The following is a 13,220-nucleotide window of genomic DNA, read 5'->3' as shown; positions in this document are numbered from 1 at the left end:
TTTAACGCCATGTCCCTTCTTCGGCAAAGTCCTCTAAGTGCGCGGAAGTAGAACTGGATGAATGAAAGCGTGCGTGCGAATCGGATTTCTATTGTCAAGCTGCAAGAGTTTTTTACCTGTTTAATGGGGGTTTACCCAATTTATTATGATATTGACCAGATTTTTGAGCCTTTACCTTTATTCAGAAGAAGGAGTAAAGAGTGACTGGTGAGAGATAGGGTGGGATTGGGAAAAGAGGCTTTTGCTCAAAATGTTGCATTCACTTAGAGGGTTTTGCAGCGAAAGGCAGTCAAATTTGTTAAATACCAATGAAATGCCGAAAGTGACATTTGTAAAAATGAGGCGCCTCAGTTGCTGAATATTAACCTTTTCATTGCCATTAAAGCAAAATTACTTGAACCTAAACGTAAAAACCTGAAAAAAAGTGCTTATTTAAAATAAAACATGAGAGGGTTTTTAATATTAAAATACTTTATTTAACCTTTATTCAAATACTTATTTAACCTTTTAAATAGCTTACAGCTATTACAGCTACTTAATTTTCAAATGCATGTTTCTGCTAATAGTTTGACTCTTCATAATGCTAGCAAATTATTAGTGGCCTAACAGACATGGACTAGAAGTGCACAACTTCAGTTTTGAGGGTCTTTCTTGTTTTGGCCCATGTGAAACAGCATCCCCAATCACCTGCACCATTAGATTAGATTATAATGTTTGTGTTTGGTTATAAATAGCCTGTTCATGATCTCAGTTTGCCCTGTAAACAAACACCCTGTTAGCAGTGCTTTAAGTGGGCCGGAACGCCCCGGTACTCAGTACCGCCACTTCTAAAAATAGCTCTTGAGCGTACCACCACCTCTACGTGCGCCCAGAACGTGCTTTTAGCGTACCGGAACGCTCATCTGTTTAAAAATCAGAGGTTTAATTTAATCATTTGGCTGCGCTGCCGCTTTTCAGAGCGCCCTTAATGTACGCTTCCTAATTCGTTCCACCGAGAGCAGAGACTACATTACCCATACACCCTTGCGTTTACAAGTTAAAAGCGCATGCGTCCTTCAGTCAGTGTCAAGTTGACACTGTCAACGTGCTCTGGAGAGGTGTGTGTTTGTGTGTGAAACGCGCAACCATAGCTGCTCGGTTAAAATGAAAATACAATGAACACTTAATATGCCCTCCTTGTTTTAGACTCTGAGTAGTAAAAGAACGCCGTCAGAATCAGGGGACTCGCTGACATCCCACCAAGCCAGAATGATAGCTGCAGGTCAGACGCAAGCCTTGTAGGTACGTGATAATCTCCGCTGTCGCGGCTTTCAGTTTGGTTCCCCTCGACGCAACTTTGCATTTCCTCAGGCGATGTGCAGAAAACATTCTAGAAATTGTAATATACATTTAGTTTAATTGCTAAACTAAAAGTAAACGAAATTTCAATGAATTTGAACGACGTGCACAGTAGTTTTACCACCCGCAAAATGGAAAACAATGGGACAAAATAAATGACTTTAGAGTTTCAAATGACCAGTATTTTGTTATTCTTGACCCCATAGACATGGTCTTGGTGTCATTTTAAAGTTTTTTTTTCAAGCTTTTTCTATCTGAACCACTAGTTTTAGCATTTACCATGCTGAAAATTTTACTCACATATCTACCTTTTGCACATTTTATTTATGTTTAAAAACTCTTTCTACAGTAGCTCTTCCTAATGGTATTTTCAAAATCCTTTAGCACATTTTATTTATGTTCAGTAGCTATTTCTAGCTCAAGCAAATCCACAAATTTATAAAAGGATTAATTATTTTTTACAAGGTCGTCTGTTGACTGCCAAATATAAAACCCCTTCAATATAGGAGTCGAGTCAGCAAAAAAAAAAAAAAAAAAAATAGAGTACCGGCACCTCTTTTGGGCCACTTAAAGCACTGCCTGTTAGAAGTCCTATTATGTTTCTATTTTGGCTCACACAGGCATATAATTTGTCGTAATCCCAAAACATTATGGCTTTAAACCTCAGATTTAATCATCTTTGTTTTACTTTATTTGTGGAGAGGTCAGATAATGTATATATGTGTGTGTAATTATCCAGTGAGAGGCAATGTCATTCAAACACAGCAGCTGTCTTATGACTTGGCCAGCGATTACAGTCTGTAAATATACACTGTGTGTAAGCAGCTATATACAAATAAAGCAGTTTATACTCACTCTTCAACACTCCCTTATCATTTTCCTCTTCTTCTCTTTCAGAAAAGCCAGAGCTGGTACAATGTAAGTCACATTTCTTATATTCCTAATAGATTGTGTTTGTGTCTCCATGTTTGATCCAGGTGTGTGTTTATAAATGTGCTGACCTGTCTGAACAGAGTCATTGATGTTCAGATAGAATAATGTTACTTGTGTTTGTGTCAAAAAAGGCAATTTAATTATTATACTTTTAATTATATTTTTCTATTTTATAAAAAAGGAATAATTATGACTTATAAATGATTTTAATAAATATTTAGTATATTATAATATAATATATTGTTTAAAACTGTATATATATTATATGATTTAAATTGGTGTGCATTTGTGTGCATCAGAGATATTGATGTGTCGGGTGATCATTTACAGATCTCTGTAGATAGTTACCATGACATTTTTGTTGCAAAATATTAGGCTATATCTAATTCAGATCTTCATATCAGTTCCTCATTCACATCTCTGTGTCAACATGACTGATAATATCCACCTCTTTTTAATTTTGGAAACTTTTTACATTGCATTGTTATTGAAACTGCTGAACAGTAGTGCATACATTACAGTAGCAATACCAGGATATTTTGATAGAAATGATAGTATTGAATGTTTAATTTGGTTCTGAATAATTATGTAGAGTATCATGATTTTTTATTACTGGAAAAATACTATGATTATACCATGATGCATGTTCAAACAAAGACAAGGGGCCCTATCTTGTACCCAGCGCAATTGACTTTGTCAGTGACGCATGTATCATTCGTATTTTGCACCGGCGGGGTTTTTCCCTCCACAGACGCACGTCGGCAAACTAGGGAATGAACTTGCGCTCTCTGGGCGGTTCAGCGCAAAAAGGAGGCGTGTTCCTGGCGCAAACCATCCCTGATGCTATTTTGCAGTTTAAAAAAACAATTGCGCCACTGACCGGAAAAAAAATAGTCTAAAGTCAGTGGCGCGTTGCGCGTGGTTCATTATGCTATTTTAAGGGCGCATGCTTGACCATAATGTATAGCATGCACAACGCGCACACACTTTGCTTATCTAATCTACACAGATGCAACAGTTATTTTTGCAAATCCCAAATTGTTACAATGAAAAATATTAACACATGAGATAAGGGAAATCATAGTGGTGAGCATTGTGGTGAGCATTGTGGTGATTGTTTTTATTTATTGTGTGGCTGCGTAAAAAAATTCTCATGCAAATAACGATTAAAATATTTTCATAAGTTTGTTGTGTGGCTGTATTACGTTTATTTTATATGTAAATAATAATTCAAATGTTTTCATAAGAAACCTTAATGTATATGAACTTGATTTGTGAGTGTACTTTGGGGTTGCACCTTGCTTGCGTTTCTTGGGTCCGATTTCAAAGCCCCCAAACCCTTTCAGCGGTGAGGGTGGACACAGCGATGTCCTCTGCTGGCGTCAGGTCCTGAGGCAGATCCACCTCCCGTTACACGGCGTGCCTGATTTATGCTGGCAAGCTTGGGATTCCCCCATCTCCTGACATCATTGTAGCGCTTGGCGCAACGATGGGGATGCCAGCTGATGAGACAATTGTGGCTATTTCCTCTCACGTCTGTTTAACATACCCTGATTTGGGCGGGTTTCTCCTATCCCCATACAAAACAACTTCTCTGTCTTTGACTGCTCTTACAAGAACGTGGGTCTCCTCGGCTGTGAACCGCTCCTGGCGTGCGCCTGGTAAATCCTTCATAATAATAGCAACCCGCATTGGAACTTGCGCCCTTGCGTTTAAAGGGAATGTTGGATAGCATTCTGATTGGTTTATTTGACGTTACGCCCAAACCACACCTATGAATAATGAACCTACTTCAGACCAACCCCTTATTGATTTTCGCCTTGCGCAAGAGTTATTTCTCCCGCCGGGAAAATAGCAACAGCGCGCAAGATCCGCCCACAAGGTCACTTGCGCTTTGCGCTTCGCACTTGCGTTTCAGATCGTTAAAATAGGGCCCAAGGTGTCAAAAACATGATAGTACAGTACTGTAATGTCTGTAAACATTTCCAAAGATTTCCAAGAGGGCCTCAAGATGACTTAAAATTATTCAAAATAAAACAAAAAACAGCATTAAAATAAGCTAATAGAAGTAACAATCAAAACGGTTTTTTTTTTGTGGCTTTTTTAATAGTGAAAAAACATCTAAGCTCTAGGTGGACATGAATTGAAAAAGGTTTAGAACCACTGTTCCAGATGTTTTTATTGGGCAGCAAGTGGCAAGTTAGCAAAGCATTAAGTCACAAGAGGGCATAGTTTTGCAGCAGCATCTCAAACAGTTTAATTCTCTTCAGTCAGTGTTTGTTTCTTTTTTGTTTGTGGTTGTTTTGTCTGCATCTGTCGGTCATCCTCACTGTTTCCCTCTTTAGCACGAGAGGCAGCACATCCTCAGAGTAAGCACGCTTTTACAGCCCTCACTTTCTAATAAAGTCTCTCACATCATTTTGTACTGAGTGTAGTACCGAAACAAGGAATGAAATGAACCATGTAGGCATCTGATGGCTTCATGTATGTATGCTCTAATCACCTTCATTAAAGAACCCATGAAATCAATTGAAGCTCAGTTTTTACTTCTGTATTGATATACTTCCTATTGAAAGGGTTGAACAAATTGAAAAGCTATATAAGATATATGCACCTGGCATTGGCTTACATTAGACCCGTGAACCATTGTCTACTTTCTACTGTTTTAAAAAGATGTCAATATAATGCGTAAACCTTTCCATTTACAGAGAATTGCGCATATTTCCATACTATATAATAGGCGAAAAGCAGTAGGCGAGCCGAGTAGTATGTCCGAATTTATAGCATTCCAAAAACAGTAGGAGAAAAGTACCCGGATGACCTACTGCTTCCGCAAGATCTTGAACTGTTCATTCGATGGACACTTTACTATCCTGTGAGCCCATGGGAGAGGAGTTATCCAACAAAAAAGACGACGGAGGGATATTGTTTTATTCAAAAATGTCCAAAAGCAGTAACGCAGCTCTATTCAAATGCATATACATACATTAAACAGCTTTCCCTTGTGGTTATATTGCGCTAGTTTAACGTCGTTCCAATTAACGACTAACTTGTTGATATGACGGCGTATGTCACGTGATGTTTCAACATGCCGAATGTAGTTCACTCATACTATCCATATTCATACTATATAGAACGATGAGTAGAACTACTAATTCGGACGAAGCCTTAGTTTAGGGGACAACACACTAAATCTCTGTATCATTTTTGAAACAACACTTTTTGTGTTACTTTGAACAAAACTTGTACTTTATTTGAAAACACAAAATTACACATAATGTGTTAAAGTGACACAAAATGTGTTAAAAGAATAACACAAAAAATGTAAAAAAAAAGTAATACATCCTTTCTTAGAGTGTAGATTCATCATGAATATGTTGTCTGTTTTCATGGAGGAGAAAGTCTGTAAAATCTGTAAAGGTACAATTTTATAGCTTGTGAAAACTTAACGGCTTTTCAACTTTTATGAATCACCTTTGTCAGATATTTCTTGTAAAATTCATTAAACAAAATGTGACATATGAACATTGTATACTGACAGCTATAAAGTTAATGTTAGATCTTTAATCTCATTTCTGTCTACTACAAATAATTCAAATATTGAAGTGCCAGTGTGTAGATTTTTAGCACCATCTCGTGTTGAGATTATGAATTGCAACCAACAGCTCACCCCTCCCTTTTGAAACGCATAGTAAAACTACGGTAGCCACCACAGGACAAACACATCATCATCATCTGAAACAACGGTCCTGTCCCAAATGGCACACTCTTGACTTGTGGACCTACTCAGAGTCCACACTTTGATCACATCATGTAGTGCAGACCTTAGGGACCCTTGACGTGAGTCCAAGAGGGCGCACTGGAGTTGTATTTTGAGACAGACTCGAGCGTCATGTCGGAAATAGGAAGAGAAGTTACCTATCAGTGTGAAGTCCTCCCTTCCGTCGTCTGATTGATCTGATTGCTCTTTCGCAAGGACTTCTGGGTTGGTAAAGTGCGCGAAGCCTGCTACAGTGCGGGTTTCGCTAAAGACCACATAACGTGAGCAAAGGGGGGCGCTAATGAGCACACTTCAGAGCGTAAAAATGACAGATGGGACACCCTACAGAGCAATTTAAGGCCACGAGACTGAAAGTCCACATGAAGTGCGGCATTTGGTACAGGGCCAACGTAGTGACAAAACACGCTCTATAGAGCAGTTTGTCTTTTCAGGGCTACTTTCATTTACACCACTGATAATATAGTTATGTATATTATATAGCATTTCTGTCAAGAGAACCTTCTAAAAGGTACATAAAGAAGTCTCATTTGAATATTCATAAAATATTCAATAGCCCATATAGACATAAAACCTAAAGCCACAAATCTCTATTTTGATTTCATGGGGTCTTTAATTCCTAACAGTGCTATTGAATGAAAATGTACAGTAGAATAAGCCAGTGAACTTTATTCAGTTCACAATAAAGCTAAGAGTTAAAAATGCATGGCATGAGTACCTGCACGGCAGCATTACAGATGCACAACCCAACACATGGTGTGATGGGTTGGTTGGTCATGCTAACAGTAATTCACAGCCCAGTGCTGTATGTAATAATGTACCGTCTATCGAGTGTGTGTTTATGTATATGTTCATATAGGCAGTGATGATCTCCCATGGCCCTGAAAGCTCTGTGATTATATCTCATTAAATGGCCAAGGACTGCCCAAGAAGCCATATGGCTTTGTGCCGCATCATGTTTAGGGGCGAGGAAATGTCTCTATAATAACAGATCGGTGTGCAACCAATAAATCATTTATTCACAAACGTCTCTGAAGGTTATAACAGCAATGGCAAACACGTTAACATCTCTTTTAGATTCCTACTTAATGTGTCAAGCTAAACTCTTGAACCTCTTTAAAGACTTTATGTCGTGATCACTGCATACTTTTCGGCTTTGTGTTGTTTCCAGAGCATTAAAGAACGCAACACACACGTCTCATAGAAATCCATGTATAATTCAACCAATCAGAGCATGACTTTCAAAGTGTTTTCAGAAAAGTGTGCCATATACATCAGACATTCAGCCAACAGTTCTTTTGAGGCTAGACTCATTGTACTGATCCTGAGAGTGAATTTTCATTGTCCTGCCATTGGGGTTCATTATAAACTTTAATTTAATACATATTATTACGTCAGTATGGTGCCCAAGATGGGACATGTTCACTTCACTTTTGTCATGGCCTCAATATATTAAAGGAGTAGTCTACTCATTTTCAATATTAAAATATGTTATTACCTTAACTAAGAATTGTTGATACATCCCTCTATCATCTGTGTGCGTGCACGTAAGCGCTGGAGCGCGCTGCGACGCTTCGATAGCATTTAGCTTAGCCCCATTCATTCAATGATAACATTTAGAGATAAAGTTAGAAGTGACCAAACACATCAACGTTTTTCCTATTTAAGACGAGTAGTTATACGAGCAAGTTTGGTGGTACAAAATAAAACGTAGCGCTTTTCTAAGCGGATTTAAAAAAGGAACTATATTTTATGGCGTAATAGCACTTTTGGGAGTACTTCGACTCGGCGCAGTAACACCCTCCCTCTCCCATTATGAGAGTGAGAAGGGGAGCGGACTTTTCAGGCGAGTCGAAGTACTCCCAAAAGTGCTATTACGCCATAAAATATAGTTTCTCTTTTAAATCCGCTTAGAAAAGCGCTACGTTTTATTTTGTACCACCAAACTTGCTCGTATAACTACTCGTCTCAAATAGGAAAACCGCCGATGCGTTTGGCCACTTCCAACCCCATCTCCAAATGGCACCATTGAACGAATGGGGCCAAGCCAAATGCCATCGAAGCATCGCAGCGCGCACAGATGATAGAGGGATGCATCAACAACTCCCAGTTAAGGCAACCACACACTTCAATATTGAAAATGAGTAGACTATTTCTTTAACTTGGTTATATGTTATGTCATGGCCACAAGAGCATTATGTTAAGAAAACTTCCTTCCCTTCCTATCAGATTTTATTTCAGTTAAGTATTTGTCATTAGATACACATTGTTGATATGACAACACTGTTGACATATTATAGACAATAAACCAGACGTGTATGTGCATGTGTGTATGTGTGTGTTCACATTATTACAGTATTTACACTTTAGAGAAAGAAATGTTTTATGCAAATTTTATTGCATTTAGCTGTTAGTTTAAAAGTCTGTGGTAAGTCCCCTCTTTATATAGCTAAGTAAATGTGTGTGTATGTGATAGCAACAGACAGAAATAACATTATTGGAGTTGTCACAGCACTTATCTTAGTACCAGCCACAGGCGGCACACATTATTTACTTTATAAGTTAATATGTAACTAACTTTACATACTCATTATCTGAGATACACACACGGATACATTCACATCCTCAACCTGAGGGAGCATCCAGCAGTACTTAAACCTCCAGAGCCGATCTTCATCTTTTGAGCTCAAGGTCCTGCTGGTGTTGAAGAGCTGTTGATCAAGACCTGGATTGTGATACTTACATGCAGCTCCATTGGGATTCTGAAGAAATCTCCATAGCTTTCATGTGTGGATGACCTTTGTGTACATTTCTGATGAATACTTCAAAGACCAAGAGTAAAGCTGAGGAGAATTCCTCTCGTCGCTGTGTTCATTCTTAGCCACACGACTGCTGCAGATCAGATATCATGCTTTGTGCTTGGTTATCTTTAGGTTGCTGACAACACAAATAAGTAAGAGAGGGAGTCGAGTTTGTGTGATTGGATCATTTACAGTTTGGTCCAGTGGATATCCATGAGTTTTTTTGGGGGACACGCCAGTGACTATCTTATATTTCTTTTTTATTAACGACAACCTGTTTTAATTTTGATGATTTACAATTGACAATTTCGCTTAGAATTTATAATCTCTTGTGGAAGTAACTGAATATTTCTTGTATGCTGGCCGTTCACTGAAGTGAAGTATAGTGTAAAAATCAGGAAGGAGCACAAATACAAACACTTTCGACTGCATAATACAGTATCTGTCTGCTGAGGTTATTAAAGTTCACTAGCATGTGAGCATGTTTTCAAAGCTCCCTGGAATCATGTGCCGCTAGTCAGAAGAGCCCAACACTCACAAACGGATAGAAGTCCCACCCTGACGAAGATCTGCGTTAACCGACAGATAGCCTGAACTCACCCAAGGAGTGTCTGGATTTGGGATACTTATCAACAGGCACACATTGTTATCTGGAGGATTCTTACACTCTCGAGTTTCGTTGATGAACTGATTGACCTTTGATCCAGTCTGTAGTGAGGACAGGAACACAAACATGGATTATTTTCTTGGCTCTCAGGAGGACTGGGAGAACCTCGCGGAGCTAGAAGAGGCTTTGGCTGGGTGGTTAATTCAGGGCTCAGATCGGAACCAGAAATGGCCTTGGAGTTCTAGGGGAAACCCTTACCAGGATGAGGAAATACCTGCTGTGAGTCAGGAACACTGAAATATGAAGGATTGTTGAGTTATTAGGTCTTATGACCACGGTAGGGAGAAGAATTGTAAAGTAAAAATATTTGAGTTAAGGTCATGTACACAGTTATCGCTTATTTAAATGCACTTCTTTAGGCATAGGCACCGATCCAATGGGTGTTATGGGGCTCGAGCACCTATCGAAATGAAAAGAATGCCTTTAAAAATTCAGAAGGGTCTCTGATTGGTGAATAAGCTAAATAGGGGCTCATTAAGCCGCATTTCCACTGCACACGACCAATGACGGCCGTTAAACCGGAAGTCATTCATTTCCTATGGAGAGTCGCAAAGGGGCTGCGTGAGTTGCCGACCATCTGCGGATGCGTAAATTTCGGATCCGTTTTGAGCGTTTGGTCCGTTAAACATTTTGAACTTGTGCGACTACACAGCATGCGATATGCCGACCGGAATGGATGTATTTCATTGTATTTCAATCATAAACTGTGTGTAAGGTGAAAATGATTAATCCTTTTTGTTTAACTTTATTAGTAACACTATTGATTGCTGATATGTAATACATTATTGATTTAATTTGTGTACGTTATTATTTTAATCTTGTCTTCATATGTTATCTCCATGTATAATATACTGGCAATCTTTGTCATATATGCATAGCTGTTTATTGTTTCATTCATTTGCATTCATTTCTTTATTCCACCATGGTAAATATATTAGAATGAAGCTCCATGCACTGGAATGAGCTTCTCTACCATATACGATTAAATTGAAACTTTATTACGGCTGCCACTAGGGGACGAACTCCGACTGTCGTTTCCGTATATCGTGTGCAGTGGAAAGCCGGCTTTAGATTTCACGTCTAAAACTGTGTGGAAAATGCGACTTGCATGCTAGCGTAACGTCTGCCGTTGCTAAGAAACCTAAGCATTGTGTGATGTTATGCCGAGCACCCACCAGCAAAAAAAAAAGAAATATGCGCCCATGTCTCTAGGTACTACATATTTTTTAAATATTGCATTATACCCAAAGGTTTTTCTCACTTCAGTACAGGAGTCAACAGTATATTGGCTTTGAGTATATTGCGTGAAAAGGATTGTTAATCGCACTTCACCAAAGATAAAGTCGGAGTCTGTTGTGTGTCTGAATGAGAAATGATGTCAAATCAGTTTACGCTTGACTGGCTTCGCTTGTGCCACAGTTGGAATGGACCCATCATGGTTCATCTCATGCTGATGCATGGCAAAGCTAAACCAGAAATTGACTGATGATTTGCTGAATTTGTTTTTTAAGTATGAATGTTTGGGTAGCTGTTTCTTACCTATTGGTTCATTTTGTTTTGTAGGTCCTCAGTCCTACATATAAGCAACGCAATGAAGATTTCAGGAAACTCTTTAAACAGTTACCAGACACAGAGCGTCTTATCGTGGGTGAGAATTCTGTTCTGTACAATGTAAATGTCAGAATGTACTACTCGTCTACATTAAGAAAAGAAGAAAACGAAAGCATTAATTTATGCATTTGGCAGATGCTTTTGTCCAAAGCGACTTATGGGGCGTACACACCAAACGCGAATTCAAGAATTTGCGCGAGTAGATTACATACAAAGTCAATGCTAAGACGCAAATAGACAGGAATTCTGGCGGGATGATGTGAACTGGGCGGCGTGATTGCCGCAAACACGTGCTAATCGCCTCAAACCGCTTTAGTTGAAAAAATTCAACTCTAAAAATTTGCCTGACCCAACGTTAAATCGATACACGCTTCACTTTTCGTGTGTACGCCTCATTACAGTGCATTACAAGGTATACATGCTCTCAGTATGCGTGTTCCCTGGTTCCTGAGAATCGACCACTAAAACCTTTTGTGATGCTAACTAAATGCTTTAGCAGTTGAGCTACATAAACATAAAATTCAAAGGTTTTCAGTGTGATTAAATTCCCAAAAATGTACTGAGGTCACTATGAATCATTTCAATGGATTTTTGCAATTTAGCAATAAAATAAATTGAGGTACAGTAGAGAACCTGGGCTGCTCATACAGAGATAGCAGGTTTGGTTCAGGTAATACATATCAGTCCCAACCTTCGACCTCTGGAACACCATTGTTTACATTTCAAGAGCTCAAATGCAAAGCCCTCTAATGCTGCATTCAGACCAGCCGCAGTAGAGGCGTCAAGCGCGAGTGATTTCAATGTTAAGTCAATGTGAAGACTTGTTGACGTGTGTCTGGAGGTCTCGCGGCCGAATGAGGCGTTTAGTGCGGCGCGGTAGCTGCGATGGTGCGAATAGAGCGTTGCCACGGCAAACGTGCGAGTTGAAATATGAACTTTGCCGTACTGCGTTAACCAGGAGCTTGCTCTAGTAGTGACGTGATTACAAAAGCGAGTTGCAGAAGCCCCTACCATGACATGAATTTCCGCGTGAATGTCTCGATGACTAGAATTTCATGCGTGGCTTTCACGAGGGAATGAAGCGAGTAAACTCAAACTGTTCAAGCGGCAAACTAGGTGCAGTAGACGCAATTTTGATGCCTCAAATGCGGCTGGTGTGAACCCACGGTAAGGGGCCGATCACATCAAATGCGCTTGAAACGCCTGGAAACACACGGCGCAACTGCTAATTGTTAATTTTAAAAAAGAGCAGTGTGGCGCAGCTTTTTATGTTGCTAGGCAACTACTGAGGCAGATTTCTTGTCAATCAAATATTGAAGCGTGCGCGCTCTTTAGTTGTTAACTATTAGCAGAAACTTTAAGACGACGACACTTGCTCTGACCTTGATTGAGGTCACCACAACAAAAGGCCCGCCTCTCCCCTCATTCGATTGGACATTACAAAACGCGTAAGGCGCTTTTCACTCAGGCGCTTCTGTAAAAACACGTGTGGCACAGGAGGAGGCCAAAACGCGAGGCAGATGGCACGGATAAACAGCGCGCATAACGCTCACTGTCCATAGAAAACCATTCAAAAAGACACCTGCCACTGCCATAAACGCATTTTGTGTGATCGGCCCCTAAGTGCAAATGTTTTCTCGTAAATGAGCATTATTTATCAAACTCTTAATGGATTCTGCCAACAAACTCAGGCCGGGATTAAGTGGATTTCAAGCTAAAGTATCTGATGAGCGTATAATACGTGCAGAGAGCATTCGGTTAATATCATTATCTAATTTTTAATGGAGGTGGTGTATAGATGCTTTTGGATCTGAGCTCCTTGTTTACAGATGTGAAAATGTTACAGTATTACTTGCTTTACATAGTAATGTAGCGTCTTTGTCTTGTCTGGAATGGTAAGATAGGGTTGATTAGAAATTGAGTGTCTTCATGAATGACGTCTTTTGACCTTTGTCATCTGCAGACTACTCATGCGCTCTGCAGCGGGACATCCTCCTGCAGGGCCGTCTCTACCTCTCCGAAAACTGGATCTGTTTTTACAGCAACATCTTTCGCTGGGAGACGCTGGTATGTTTGATCACTTTAATCTGCT

General features: G+C 39.5%; 1 protein-coding gene across 12 annotated transcripts in view; it reads left to right on the top strand.

The window, feature by feature from the left end:
• The window catches only part of gramd1bb (GRAM domain containing 1Bb), a 196,670-nt gene that overhangs the window by 168,513 nt on the left and 14,937 nt on the right, over nt 1-13,220 (top strand). For 8 of the 12 annotated variants that reach the window (XM_055174424.2, XM_055174419.2, XM_055174418.2 and 5 more), the window contains 4 exons: nt 2,236-2,256; nt 4,617-4,640; nt 11,081-11,165; nt 13,092-13,195. In XM_055174424.2, the coding sequence (XP_055030399.2) occupies nt 2,236-2,256; nt 4,617-4,640; nt 11,081-11,165; nt 13,092-13,195 (234 nt within the window). The remainder of the gene's footprint in view (nt 1-2,235; nt 2,257-4,616; nt 4,641-11,080; nt 11,166-13,091; nt 13,196-13,220) is intronic. The other 4 variants (XM_055174421.2, XM_055174420.2, XM_055174423.2 and 1 more) reach the window with 1 other exon arrangement.

The sequence above is a fragment of the Misgurnus anguillicaudatus genome, chromosome 15, assembly GCF_027580225.2.
Source record: "Misgurnus anguillicaudatus chromosome 15, ASM2758022v2, whole genome shotgun sequence".
Lineage (NCBI taxonomy): Eukaryota > Metazoa > Chordata > Actinopteri > Cypriniformes > Cobitidae > Misgurnus > Misgurnus anguillicaudatus.
This window is presented reverse-complemented; position numbering and strand designations above follow the sequence as displayed.